This window comes from Pteropus alecto, unplaced genomic scaffold (assembly GCF_000325575.1).
Source record: "Pteropus alecto unplaced genomic scaffold, ASM32557v1 scaffold24, whole genome shotgun sequence".
Taxonomy (NCBI): domain Eukaryota; kingdom Metazoa; phylum Chordata; class Mammalia; order Chiroptera; family Pteropodidae; genus Pteropus; species Pteropus alecto.
Window position 1 is genome coordinate 18,559,048 of NW_006439192.1, and position 15,577 is coordinate 18,574,624.

At 36.9% G+C, this 15,577-nt stretch overlaps 1 protein-coding gene across 4 annotated transcripts in view; it reads left to right on the forward strand.

Moving 5' to 3' along the window:
* Positions 1-15,577, forward strand: part of WWC2 (WW and C2 domain containing 2) — an 82,063-nt gene that overhangs the window by 18,933 nt on the left and 47,553 nt on the right. For all 4 annotated transcript variants that reach the window (XR_003047614.1, XM_025049993.1, XM_025049994.1 and 1 more), the window contains exons 3-6: positions 3,973-4,052; positions 8,732-8,861; positions 12,133-12,279; positions 12,881-12,954. Coding sequence is in view for 3 of the 4 variants with exons in the window: in XM_025049993.1 (XP_024905761.1) it covers positions 3,973-4,052; positions 8,732-8,861; positions 12,133-12,279; positions 12,881-12,954 (431 nt within the window). In the remaining variant the exon portion in view is untranslated. The remainder of the gene's footprint in view (positions 1-3,972; positions 4,053-8,731; positions 8,862-12,132; positions 12,280-12,880; positions 12,955-15,577) is intronic.

Here is a 15,577-nt window from a genome sequence, read left to right on the forward strand (position 1 = left end):
ATATGCCCCAAAAACAACAAAAAAAAAGGGAGCCAGTCAAAAAATGGGCAGAGGACCTGAACAGACACTTCTCCCTACAGGACATACAAATGGCCAACAAATATGAAAAGATGCTCAACATTGCTAGCTATCAGGAAAATGAAAATCAAAACCATAATAAGATACCATCTCACACCTATTAAAATGGCTATAATCAACAGTACAACTAATAACAAATGTTGGAGAGGATGTGGAGAAATAGGATTCCTCTTGTCGGACTGCACGTTGGTACGGCCACTATGGAAAGTGGTATGGAGGTTCCTCAGAAAACTAAGAATTGACCTACCATATGATCCAGCAATCCCTTTACTGGGTATTTACCCCAAAGACTTGAAAACTCATATTCAAAAAGATATTTGCACACCAATGTTCGTAGCAGCATTATTCACAGTGGCCAGGACATGGAAGCAACTGAATTTCCTACGATAGATTATTGGCTACAGAAGTTGTGGTACATATATATAATGGAATATTACTCAGCCATAAGTAGAGGTAAAATACTGCCATATGCAACTACTTGGATGGTATCACATATGTGAGATATAAACCTAAAAGCAACAAATGAACAGGACAAATAAACAGAGACTCATGGACATGAGTGGTTACCAGAAGGAAGGGGGGAGGGGGAAAATAAAATGTTAAAATGTTAAAAAAATTATGTATATATAGTATGAAAAAAATAAACTGGCATTAAAAAAAATAGCTATTTATATGTAGCACAATATCTGGAATACATAAAGTGCTCCTGAATTTTAGCTCATTATTGCTTCCTAGTAGAGTCCACATTGTGGTAAATTTGCAAGTCAGCATTAACGTAATCCTTTAGCTGTGATCTAAGGACATTTGTTTTTACATTCTGTGTCCTACATTTCAGGATGGGTAGGAGAATGGAAGCGTAGAAGTAGTGATCCTCTAATAGCTAACAGTGTCAAATGGTTCTCCAAGAAGAAAGGCTATTGAAATAATTAAGACCATAGTTTTAACACCAGGAGCAATTAGAAATAATATCTAGTTGGAAATAATATTTTTTTTCATTTGTCAATATAATAGAATCAAACTTTTTTATACCTAACAAAATAGAATGCAATATTGATATTCCAGAGCTGAGAATCATTCAGCTAATCCACTAAGCAGAACCTCTAAAATAAAAACAGTAGCTTACAACTAACTTTAGGTAAAGTAAATAATATGGAAGAAAACAAAACAAAGGTTAGCTTTCTCTATAACTATCACTCAACATACAATAAAATGTCACATCACTTAAAGAGAGGAGGTCTGAATTGTCAAATGTTAATTTTAGATTTTAATTAATTTCTGAAAAAAATTGGTGTGTCATCACAGCCCAAATGATTTTAAGTAGAATGTTATTTGTTGTCAGTGAGATATACTAATTATTTTAATTCATTTCTAAGTAGGCTATCACTATTTTTTTTTTATCAACTGTGTTTTCAAAGGTAAAGACAGGTTTCAGCCCAGCTGTTTGAGTTGCTATTGATTTTTGGATTAACTATTGTTGTTTTAAAATAAAATGTTATAGTCTTTTTTGGTAAAATGCTCTTGGGAGTACCGTCAGAAGTAGAAGTACATCTGAAATGAGCTATTGATTACTGATGGCTCTTTGACATGATAACAGTCTAATGCTAAAGCTGAAATGTCTTCACCATACACTGTGAATGAGGTCAGCCCTTATCCCCAGTCCTTTCCTCCTTAGGATTCCATCGTTTATACTTCTTTGTAGTTATCAATCTGGCCTTGCAGGACAATTATTTGTATTTTCTTACCCTAATAAAATACAAATGCTGTAAGGCACAAACTGGCAAACACTCAGATAAATTATTAAATATTTACTATATCCACAGTATTGTGCCTTATACAGCACTTGTCCTTGTCATTTTATTACTCATAGTGCCTAGATTTCCTCTTGACTCTTTTTCTCTTTCATTCCATGACGCTCTATTTTTTGCCTCTAACTTTTCTTGCTGCTATTTCATGGTGTATTTTGCCTCTTCCTTTAGTAGATTTCTGAAGATGAAGATGGCCAAGGTGTGTTTCTGAACTCTCTCCTCTTTTCAATACTCACGTGCTCTGGGTGATCCCATTTATTCTCATTCATTTAAAATATCATCTTTATGTCAATGACTCTGAATTTAGTATCTCTCTTACAGACACGTCTTCTGAACATCAGAGTCTACATATTCCAATTGCCTTTGAAGTTTCATTGGTATCAGCAAAATATCTTAAAGAAAATCCTGATCTTTCCCCCCAAATCTGGTCCCACTCTTTAGGAAAGCACCAGCATGTGCCCAATTGGCAAGCCAAGCTCTGGGAAGTGATCTTTGATACATATTTTCCCTTATCCTCCCTCCACATTGAATCCTTCATCAAGTCCCGTTGATTCTACCTCCAAAACATCATCTTCCTCTGGGCCCTCCTCTCTATAGCCCGGCCTTCATGCCAGCTCACAGTACAGGTACCTCTTTTGGCCACTCTGGTCCAATCACCAGAGTCATCACAGTGGTCTTTTAAAATCTTAAAGCAGATCACACTTTGATTCTTATTGTTCTTAAGATAAGATTTAGAAATCCTCAACATGGCTTCAGACTCCATATAATCAGGCCTTCTTTTCCAGTTCCTATCTCATGCTACATACCACCTCTGTAATCCAGCGACAGTAACATTTTTTGAATCCCAGAGATTTGATGAGTTTCCCCCTGCCACAAATTAGGGTTTTGAGAACCCCCTTTCTACCAAGTGAAGTCCCACTAATCCCGTCAGCTTAACATCATTTCCTCAGACAGGCTTTATCCAACCCCCTTTTATATCTTGAAGTATCCTGAACTTTTCCTTTATCTCACCTATGGTAATTGGCAAGCTTTATTTCATTCGATGATTATTTGCTCAATATCTGGCTCCCCATTGTTCAAAAAAAACTACTGAGGGCTAAGATCATGTCTGTTTCGTTCACACTTCAGACCCAGGACCTGCCACATAGTGGAAAGTCAATAAATATTTGTGGAATGTGTAGAATAAATAGGAAATAAATGTTCAAAAGCACATTGAAATACCGTATAATAGAATGTGCTTAAAATTTCAGGCTATAACTTAACATACAGAAATAAGTTTCTGATAGCCATGTGAAGAACCCTAGTTTGTGACTAAACCAAGCGTTTGCTGTTCTTCTGACCTATCGAATTTTAGTATTGTTATTACCAAAGAATACATTTGGCAATAGGAAAAAAATATTTTTTATCAGTTTGACATTAGATATTCATTGATCACCTACTGTTTGCATGGTATTGTTCTAGAAGTTTGGAATATAGCTGGTGTGATGCAGCTTACTTTCCCGTGGGGGACAGACAGTAAACAAGTACACAGAAAATTTCAGCTCTTGAAAAATACTATGAACAAATAAAACAGAGTAATGACATGGGTGGGGTGGTTAGAGAAGTCCTATTCGAAAAGTAACATGTGAGCTGAGACCTGAGTGACAAGGAGTTGAGTATAAAAGACCGGAGGGAGAAGTCTTCCGGCACATGCAGAAGCACTGAGGCACTGACACATCTTTGAGAAGCAGAGTTGTGCTCGGTGGTCCTGACGCCTAGCAAAGGAAGGAAGAATACAAGCTTCTAGAGTCACAGATAGCTTGGCTTAAAGTTCTGACTCTCCCTTTACTTGCTATTTATTAAAAAATGGGCATAATAGAAATGTCGCTAAATAAAATGAGGGTAAATATTAGCAATAATGTACATCAGTGATAATTTAAACATAATTTATCTATCCTTCATTTAATTTATGTCAAGGAGAGACTAGTAAAGTGAATGTTCAACCAAGGGCTGTGTTTATGCGTTTAATAGTTTACTAATGGATTATATTTTAAAATAATGTTGCTAATTATTTACAAACATTCATATTTACATTGATTTCTCACAAAAGGTTAAAAAGCTGAAGAGGGAACTCTCGCAGATGAAGCAAGAATTGCTCTATAAAGAACAAGGCTTTGAAACATTGCAACAGTGAGTATAAAAATGCCGAAATTGATTTTAGAATAATTCAAAGCCCACTAACTAATACAAAGAAAATAGAAGTTCAGATTACATAAGAGATTTCTCAAAGAAACATAAAGTAAAAAGCTCAAAGTTCTGAACCAAAAACCTAAAAAGCAATCAACCAACAAACAAAAAGCTTGGGAAAATCTATATACATTGAAAAGGTCCGACGTTTTTATTAATCGTTGGAAATCCAAAGAAACCAAAGTGAAAAACTTTACTTTGTCTCCTGGGCACCTGCCAGCTGCTCCAAGATTGAAGGGTGTGTGAGGCTGAGACTGGGCACAGAAGTGCTCTCCATGCTCTTCCCTAGGGCGGCACTGAATGCGCCTCCTCTTGCTGCCCTAGGCATGGGCTGGAGGTGTCCCTCAGCCTCTGTCAGCCCCAGCCATGACCCAGAGTTAAACCGAGACTGATCTCAGAGAGTGAGTTGGGATTGTCAGCAGAGGAGCTTGAGTGAGTCCCTCACTTCCGGGTGCCTTCTGTCCTTCCCAGTTCTATGCTGAGTCTCATAGGCCGTTGGCATAGCTCTGGCTGGGCCAGGTTAAATGAAGGTGTAGATGACAGAGGGTTGTAGGAACTGGAAACCCCTACCCCACTGCCAGTCCCTGGAAGTCACTGTACTCCCCACTAAGAGGCCTGGCCTAACTAAACCCTGACAGGCTCACCAAGACTCCCCACCTCTCACAGTCCCCACCCCCAGGGGCGCTGATGCAAGGGAGGAAGCCGATGGTTTTCACAGATACATGACCAGAAGGCAGTATCCTTTGAAAGGACTTCAACTGCTTTTGACTTCCCTCCTCTGTGATGCAGGGCTCTGTGCCACCAATTGTGGTGCAGTATTTATAGGGATTTCCCTGATCCGTCTTGTGTTCGCATCTCCTTCAGTAGCAATCCAAGGCAGCAATGTGTCACCCCTTTTAAAGATCCTATATGTTCGCTGGCCAGGCAGACATAAGCTGTTTGTTCTGTATGTTTGTTTGGATGATGAATTATATCTCAAGACATCTAGTCACTACCCTTGACCACCAGTCATGTGACTTTAGTTTCAGATATTGATTTAATGGCTCACTCTTCTGTTTTGCCTACTCACCTCATGTAATCTTGATCATGTTATTCTTTCAGATGCTCCCATCCTGGTGTTTCTCTAACCTGACTTCATATTAACATAATCTGAAGAGCTCTTAAAATAACATGTTTCTAGTCCTCCACCCCAGGTGTATTTTATGACTCCCCATGTAGTTCTTAAGCAGAACTATGTTCTCAGAACTTCAGTTGGTTGCAGAGCTCCCCTAAAAACCGGGCAGACCGAGAATGACACAGATGTGTTATTTAGTAATTGTATGTCAACATAAAGGAGGGCTTTGCGGCAGGAGTGGAGAGAGAAAACAAATTTTAAAGAGCACCACAAAATGCTTAGCCATTCGTTAAACATTTTTGAGGCACTTGAAATTATAACTCATGTCACCACCCGGGATTAAAGGTTAGCCAAACTTGCTGTTTTTGTTATATTGATATAACAATGCCGTATTGTTTCAAAGCAGTTTGCTTACAAGCAGTTTTTATAGGAATCTAAGGCATGTTTAAGAATCTGTCAATAACATTCCACAAGAAAACAATAGACATTTGTTGTAGGAACTCAGGCATTCTCTTGTAATGATTCTAATTCCTTGAACCAAGAGCAGGAAGATATGATATCTAACATCAGAAGGCCTCTCTTGTCGATCTTAACTATAGACAAAATAAAGCTGTTTTCATTCAAATGTTAACCACCATATGACTATAACATTGAATAATAATTGATTGAACCCAGAGACCATAGTTTTCAAGAAACCACATTCCTGGTACTATAAAGGGACTTTTACATGGAGTATAACAAAAAATATATTTCAGGAAAAGATTTAAATAGAATCCCACTGCAGGCTTTTGCAGTTTTTCACTCATTCACAATAGAATGAAATATTTTTGTTGAATCTGGAATTACAATGTAACTTAAACTCAGCTTTCATTTTACTTGGTATAATAGTTCATACCAGATGAGAGAATGTGGTCTTATTCTCTATGTTATTCATTTCAGTCTTTGGTTCTAAATTTGACTTTGGCCTAAGCAATAGTGTAGCGTATGTGTAGATGATACCAGGAATTAACGTATTTCCACTTTGCCACCTCCCGTGTTTAGTCAGAATTTGAAAGGGGGAAATGATGAAACACCCACAAAGCCAAAAGCTTATACAGATTCCATGAAACTTTGGATCTAAGGGTACTTATTTTCCAGGGAAGTCATGTAAATGATAATCTCTTTCAGAAAAGACTAAGTTATATGGAAAAAATTAATTATAGGTTATACATAAACCAAAAAAATTTTTTTTAATTTTAAGGAAAAATATAAAATGGTATTTCTCAAATTAAGAACAAAAACCAAAGTACTTTGTTTTAAAAAATCAGGAAGTAATGCTAATATTTTATTATATTGTCAGTTAGGATCAAAAAAGAAAAAAGGCAGAAGGTGAAAAGTGGAAGAGAAAAAAGAAAAATGTGGAGGTAAAGGGAAAAAAAACAACAACATTTAAAGTAAAAAGATTCAAAGGCGACAGAAGCAGGGAAAGAAAGATCAAAAGGGGCTCCCTGGTGGACGCTGAGATGACACGGCTTGTTCTTGTCATATTTAACATTCAATTGAGCAATGGATACCCAAGAAATTTTCATCTGTTTTTAAAGCTCTCTGAAATTTAAATTAGCAGTGCCGAAGTAGTCCTGCTTTTATTTTTAAATGTTACAGTTTGTTTTTGAAAACAGCTCACCTACTTTTTACTTTCAAATGTTAAAGTTGATTTCTAAATTAATTTATTGTACTATTGAATTCTGTAGGTTTTACATAAATGGAAAAATTATTTGGGCTTTAGAAATCCACTTTGACACAGTTTGAGATTTATGTCACGAAATCTCACAAATTATTATCAAAATAAGTTTTTTGCCTCAACTAACTTTGATATTTAAGGGATTCAATGATTTCATTGATAAATCTCTTCACAAATAAATGGAATTAACCAATATTCAAAGTACTTCCAGTATTTTTATCAAATCTTCTAAGTGTAATAGTCGTAAGAGCCCCAAGCCTAGTCTGTCATTTTAAGGTAGTCACCCTACTAGCTAAGTGTTTAGATAATTTAGGAGCTACATTTGCATAAACTTTCTGGCCTCAATTTCTTCATTTGGAGGAAGCGTAACTAAATCTTTAGGGTCTCTTCCCACCCTCAACTCTGTGTGTGTGTGTACATAATTCAGTTTAATTCAGATTTCATTATTTGTACTTATTATCAAATGACAGAATGTATTTTATTTTGGGGATTTTTTTAAGACTTTAAATGCTTGTTCAGCATCATAAAATATTTACTAAAATATTTTTAGTAAAAATATTTACTAAAATAGTAAAATATTTACTAAAACGTTATCTACACACTGCACTTGTTTTAGTAAACTTTGGAAGCGTGACTAAGATGGCATTGTTTTTTGTTTGATTTTTTTAGATTGTGCTCTTCAAGTTGAAATAAATATAAATTATTAAATGTTTTAAACCAAATGAGCTCAGAGCCAGTTTTCCGTGATTTAATAAGTGGCTTTCCTCTATGGATATGACCAAGAATATGTCTAAGAACTGTTGACCGATGGTGGAGGCATAGCCACACATCCCCCAGTGAAGCCCCGTTGTGTTCATAATGAACCATGGGCGACGTAGGTGGTAGGAAGAACCAGGAAAGTGATAGTGAAGAAGTTGTTAAACCATTTTTAAAAAGAATTGGGTAATTTGGTTGGGCCCTTCAAAACAAAGATATAGGTTACATGAAATCCTCTGACATAGGGTGACCTTGAGAACTATTAAGACATTTGGTAGCAGATCTGCAGGGGTAATATATCAGTCTATTGAAGAGTTCCTTCTTTAGTGTTAGCTGACAAATGAACACGTCTGCCCTTCTGCCTTATGCCTAGAATTGAACTCATTTGGCAAGGCAAGCAATTTTATCCCGATACATGGTTCTTACAAAAAAAGAATAAATACTTTTCATATATTTAAAAAGAAATGAGAAACTAATCACAGGATCCAAATATTGTAGGCTATTCACTAGTGTAAATAATAATTACTACCATTTATTAAAAGCCTACCACACTGTAGGCACTCTGCTAGATTTTGCAACAGACGTTATGGCAGGTAAAATGAGGCGGCAGTGATGAATCCTGTAGTTCCTGCAGTTGTCCACTTTATTGACACTTCTGTCCTTCTGCTAAATCATTTCCTTATGTCTTTAACCTTTCTCAGGGTGGAGATCAGCATCAGCATGTGAAGAGCTTTGAGTTCTGTCAGCTGCAGGATCACCCAGACAGACTGAAATCAAAAAGACTGAGCCTGAAAATGATTAGAAAGGGACTGGGTATGAGGTGGGGAGTAAAAAGAATCTTAGCTAGAAGTGATTAGAAGAGACAGGAGGAGAAACAATCATTTTGAAAGGATGTCGCTGGTATGTGAGAGTCAAGGAGTAAAACAATCAGCCAACTGAGTCAATCCCAAACCAGTTCCTCCTGTCTGTTTAACTTGTATTTTGTCTTTTTTTTTTTTTCTTTTTCCTTTTTCCCCCCCACTCTTTTAACAGAATTGATAAAAAAATGTCTGGAGGCCAGAGTGGCTATGAACTTAGTGAAGCCAAAGCCATTCTAACCGAACTGAAATCTATCAGAAAGGCTATCAGCTCAGGAGAAAAAGAAAAACAAGATCTGATGCAGGTATGTGATGGAACATTTTGTTAAGTCAAACTACTACTGGGGCCCAGAAGCTCTCCTTGAAGGAGACGTTCTCCATTGGAGTCTAGATGGCCTTTTATCATACCCACTCCATTCATACAGAATGGTACTGTAGGAGGTTGTTATAGGCATTAAGGCTGCCTTGGAAGAAAACAGATTGGTTCCAAGGTTCTGATACGCTCATTTGAAGACAGGCTTTGGATGGCCTTTGAGACAGTGGGTAGTAGGTCCTGGAGCCCATATAAGGAGAATGGCATCCTTGTGTACCTGCAACTCACTGGAAACTTCATGCGGAACCCTGGTAAGTAGGGTTACCCAAACCAGTGATCCTCAGCCCAGGATACATAAAGGGCATGTTACTTGTCATCAGTAAGTAGAAGATATGCCTGGTTGGAAGGAGGATTTTATGTAAGGATCATAGAAAAGCTTCTCCCACCCCAGCTGATTCTGAGGTCCTAGCTAGGGGTGGGGTGAGGACTGCTGACCCAGGAGGGGGATATCTGTATATTCACCTTAGGAGATCTGCTAATGGCAGTAGATCCCCTGGGTACACCTGTATAGTTCTCACTGTACAGGTCTTAATTCCTAACGACTCAACCTCATGTGTAGAAAAAAAGACAAAACAACCATTCAATGATCAGTGTTCTACATTCCGAATATCTATTTAGCAGATAAAGTCAAGTGTGTGTTGCTGTTTTTTTAAGAGTGTATATCTTCCTCCTCTTTCCTTATCACAAGCTCAGAATTCTTTATATTTCAGATATTGGAATTCTTTACCTAGCTGAGTAAAGATTTAGTCTGTATCTTTGGGAAAATGTTGGAGCCAATGGTGATGTTTGCATTCTTAGTAGAACCTCTACGTTTAAAAACTGTATTTGATTACTTCATGTCAGTTTTCAAAATGCTAGTTGAATTAGGTAAATATTCTCAAACCTATATAATTTTGCATTTTGGGAATTTCGCAAGAAGAGATCAAATAGAAAAAACAACAGTAGTAATAGTAAGTACTTGTATATACTGACTTTTGCCAGGCAATCTTCTGCTTGCCTTCCCTAGAAATAATTCATTTAATTCTCACAACGACTTTAAAGATAGGCACTGTGATTATCCTCAATTTACAGACAAGGAAGTTACAGCATAGAAAAGTTAAGTAACTTACTTAAAGTCACACAGCTAGTAAGTGTCAGGACTTGGGTTCAAACCCAGGTAGAGTTCCTCCAGGCTATATGGTTTTACATAAACATAACACACACAAGACTTTACTTGGATGTTCCTTTTTGTTCTGCAGTGATCCTGCTAATTAAATCACTAATTCTTGAAATGCACATAATAGGTCCTTTGAAAAATGTTAATAGAACTCGAGCAAATTTACATTGTAATCTTATAATTCAGCAATTTGGTCATTTTTGATTCTTCATGTAAACTTTGGATTTATACAGAGCCAGACTGAATTAAAAGATTAAATTTCTTTTCAGTTACTAATGTATATAAAATAATTAATCAGTAGATAACACAAATCAACAATAGAGCTGAAAGGGGCATTAGACGTCTCCTGTGACTTTTAAACTTCTTTGACCATGACACACAGTAAGAAATATATTGTACATCAAAACCCAGTACCACACAAATATCTTTACTTATAGATATATACAAAACAAATTTCACAGAAATATGTCTGCTCTTAATACTAGCAGTGTACTCTGATTTTATTTTCTAGTCCCTTCTATTTCATTAAAAAGCATAATGATCATGACCTAAATTAATTGAGTGCATCGTCATCACAGGTGGATTTGAAAAATACTGATAATAATACAGATGGAAAAATAGAAAAGACTTGCTCAAAATCACTAAAAGATCTGTTTGTTCTTTTCTGTGACATATTATTTGGTGTGATCATTTAAGTTTTATCCCTCTTGCACATACATTTTGCTTAAATATCCCTTTGAAAGAAATATAGAAGGTTAGGTAAAAAAAAATATATATAGTGGATTTGAAAAATACTGATAATAATACAGATGGAAAAATAGAAAAGACTTGCTCAAAATCACTAAAAGATCTGTTTGTTCTTTTCTGTGACATATTATTTGGTGTGATCATTTAAGTTTTATCCCTCTTGCACATACATTTTGCTTAAATATCCCTTTGAAAGAAATATAGAAGGTTAGGTAAAAAAAAATATATATATATAGTAGGCTTAGGCCTGGTTAGTACTTGGATGAGAGACCACCTAGGAAGACCAGGTGCTGTAGGCATAAAAAAATAAAAAATAAGGGATTGTAAACTGACAAGATCCTTGCAATCTGAGAGGTTAACCAAGGGTTAACTCACCTAAAAAAAAAAAATGTACACACACACACACACACACACGTGTGTGTGTGTGTGTGTGTGTGTGTGTGTGTATCAGATCTCTGATAGTTCTAATTCCTTATCATGAGAATTTTAAATATCAGGATTAAATTCTTGTTCTTAAAGTTGATAATATATTTCTTACCATTTTTATCAGTGTTTTATAAGTTTTTTTGGTAGCAATTTAGATAATTTTTTTTTCTTTTTCATACTTTCATTTGCTCACATCCTTCCTCTCAAGTAAGCTTACCTGGTGCGGACAGCAGGCATGTTGTTCACTTTTGATTATTCACTTTACCACACCAAATGTGTCACTGTCACTGTAGACAGCGCCTTGCAGTTGACATATAGACAGGCTCTGATCCGCTGCAAGTACTGTGACTTCTGGGCCTCAGTTTCCTTATCACCGACATCAATGTGAGCTAAATAATCTCTCAGGTCCCGTGCAGATGTAAAATGGCATAATGGCAAAGGTCTTCTAAGAAGTCGTCTTGCTATTTCTAAAATGAGATTGTATTATAGGTGTTCCATGCCTTCATAATTTTTACTGCATAAAGTGAGTAGTTCTTATTAAAATAGAGACTTCTTTTTAATGAAATTTTAAAAATAAGGAATACACGTATTAAATATAAAGAGCATTATTCACAGGGTGAATAATTCCCAGGCTATCTTGGGAAAATTAAGATAACCTATTTAATATGCTCTCACATACTTTCAAAGTCACGTGCGTATGTGCAAAATTATACTCTACCGTTATTTTTTCAGTAATTTAAAGCACTAAGTACCTACTAAATTAAAGTCTTTGTTTTTCTAAAGAGATTAGCTCCTTCAACTTAATTTACCTGGTAGGGAAGTTTTGCCCTCTTAAATGTTAAGCTTTATGAAGTACTTTGTATTTCCTGAACAGAGTCTTGCTAAGCTGCAGGAGCGGTTTCATTTGGATCAGAGCATTGGCAGATCTGAGCCAGACTTGAGATCCAGTCCTGTGAACTCTCATTTCTCTCTCTCCAGACAGACCCTTGATGCGGGGTCACAAACAAGCATTTCCGGAGATGTAAGTTACCAATGTGGGAGGGCCAGCCCCAGCACCATCCTTGATGGGCCTTAATTACAATAAGAATGTGTGTTCTCCCGTTTGGGGCCATTAGCAGGGTTCCCAGTTGTTTTTGTATCCTATCAGGCTTCTTTGAGTTATGTGCTATGAAAGTAAAATAGGTAGAGATCAACAGTAGGGCTTGCCTATTGGAAAAATTCATTTCTGAAGTTATTCGGTTTACATTTTATGCAGTTGAAAGCTGAATGATGGAAATTTTGGCTCATAAAGACGAGGAAATTAGTTCTAGTTCATAAATTTTATTGACCTGTATACCCTTCATAAATTCTTAGATACCAGAAATATTTACGTGATATTTTTTGTCTTGAATTTAATGTGTGGAGGAAATGATGTTAATGTCTTTGAAAGACAGACAAGCTTGAATTAAAGAGAAACGTTGTGCCCCTACTGGGACTTTAAAGTAAGTGCCTTTTTAAACTGGTGTTCTCAATTTCAGTACCATCTTCTTTAGTTTTTCAATTACTTGTACTTCTCAGAAACAAAAGCAGTTTACCTTCATTCATTAGCAGAGTTAATTGACTTTTTTCCTTTTTTTTCCTAGATCGGAGTGAGAAGTAGATCAAATTTAGCTGAAAAGGTCAGGCTGAGCCTACAGTATGAAGAAGCCAAAAGAAGGTAACAACAGTAGGACAACTGTTTGGTTCAGTGGTCCAGGGGCTCCGACAGTATTTTCTTTTCCAGAATTAATCTTTACTCCTAGAGTGCCATCTGCTGGGCGCACCCACACGTGCTCTGACTGAGATTACCCTCGGCGTTTTAGAATGTTGGGGTTGCAGAGTCCCTTCTCTGCTCGCTCTCTCTTCCTTTCCCCTGCCCCCAAAGGAAGAACAAGAATTAGTAAGAAGTGTGGGGATGAAATTGTCTCCTTCTCTTCTGGAAGAAAGAAGCATTGAGCTGGTACAATACGTAACAATTAAAAGTGCGATGATACAAACATGATACAGTGGCTGAGGTATAGGACTTGATAACAGTTGATGAGTTCTAAGATAAATAGCTTTAAGCATGTTTCTTCGCTTTGAAAGGAAGAAAGACCTCCTGCTAATATCTTTGAAGATGCTGAGGTGTCTGTTCCCGTGACTTCCGGGAGAAGGAAGAGAGATGCTTATTTCTCTCCTTTTCCTTATCAACTCCTATTAAACCCTCTACTCTCTTTTTCTTACCTTGTGACTCTGCATGGGTAAGGCATAAGAGACTTCACCGTTCTTACCTAGTAAGCAGACCCAACTTGTTTTCATAATATAGGACACCTTGCTTATTTTGAGGGAGAGAGCCCTACTGATACATTTGATATCATTTCCCTTTTAAGAGTTTAAAAATGCTATTGATAGATAAGTTAGGAAGACACTGGGGAAAAAACTGCATTATCACCTTGCAAGTGACAGAGAAATTTATCACGATTCTCCTTTATGAGCATGAAAAGCTCAACTGAGAACCTACTAGAGGTTCCCACCATCAGGAAGACCATCAGATGGGTGTTGAGGTACATCTATTGTTACTGGCGATGATGATATTTATAAGTAATTGGCCAAAGTTCTTAGAGGTTATCTGGCTTTAACAAAGTAATTATTTGATCTGCCTAAATATAATATTTGCCTCCGTGTAGCCTGTTACTAATATTACTTAGTTCTTCGATTTATTGAAAGAACCTTAAGCTTCGTTCCACAAATTATTAACCATGGGAGCTTGAGCAAGTCACTTGGCCTCTCTGAACAACATTTCACTTGGCTAGTTTTCATGCTTATAAATTTTTCCAGGCAGATTATAAATTTCTTGTGGTTAGGAAGAATTTTGTATACTTTATTGCCTGTTTCTCCCTGCCCAGGGTAGCACCTTGCCTTCACTAAAGATTGAGGGTTGCTTTGTGGTTTCGTGAACCAGTGGTATGGAAGCTGCTGGTGGAGGCAGCTTGCAGCCCTTCGGCTGTGAGCAAGCCGGTTCTTTAGTTGTCAGAACTCCTGGGTTCTCCTGTAAACAAAGCCCAGGATTTGTGCCTCGTTTTCTGAAGGAGAAAGGCCATAACTTAGCATTAACCCTGAGAGCCAGGCCTCATGCCTTGGGTTCTTTGGGACTTGACTCAACTTCCCTTGGATCAACTTGAGCTTTTGCTTTACTTGGACTCCTAATGGTTCGTTCCATCTGGAACTCGCACAGCACTTCTTGTCACAGGTGTTCCCCCAAATCTTCCTCTTTTGTTCCCCAGATTTGGTGTACTCTTTCCATATAAAATTCAAGACCTACATAATGCCTGATCACACAAGCCATTGGTGACTTTCTTTCCTTCTTTCCATTGTTGCTACCATTTCAATTGGTTAACTCAGTTGCATCAAAACTTAAGATGCTGGTTCTTTCCCATTGGGTTGCATTGCTATTTATTACCTAATTTGGGGTTTTATTTTAAAGTAACTAGTGATGCCGTCAAGAAGGTAACTCTCAAGGGTTTATGTATATGTAGGAAATGCTTTTTCTTCCTAAATTCTGAATAAGTAAAGAGGCGGGCTGTGTTTCTCTGAAACCTGTTTTCTCCTCCAGCCTTTGTTTTATGTGCTTAATGAAGCTAATAATACCATGCTTATTTAGCATTTTGATGATTAATTTTCCAGTATGTTGAGACAGTTGTTTATGGTTTTGTGGTTAAAGCTGAAGAATAGCTGATGTTAGATCTATCATAAATGCAGACGGTGGGTGAAAATCGGAAGTACATTATATATGCAGTGCCAATTTAAGATGGCAATTTTATTTTTAACTAAAACAAGGAACTTATGGCACAAGAATGTGAACTACTTCCATCTTTGTCCCGAACATTTTTGCTCAGCTTTTATCTTCCTTTCTACAACTTCGTCCATCAAAAAGGAAAAACAAAATTCCCCTTTCTGCTTGTTTTTTATATTCTGGTGTGTACTGTAACAACATATAAAGTAATCATCCAGCTTTTTGTTTTTAAATAAGAATATGGCTTCTTTGTGCTAATATCAGTTGTATTCATAGTGTATCTTGATCTTGTGCTTATGGACAAAACAGCCAAGTGCCATTTACCTTATGAATAATCCATATTGTCCTCACAGTGACAGAGAGCAAGTTATTTGAGTCAGGTGATGAGACATTCTTATTGAATCGGGATTAACTTGACCATTTAATAAAATGCTCTAGAAAGAGTGAAATCCGGGCTCAGGCAAAATGATGAAACTAGTGAAGTTTCCCTTTGCTGCTTTTTCTTCTTCTTCCTCCCATCCCCATCCCC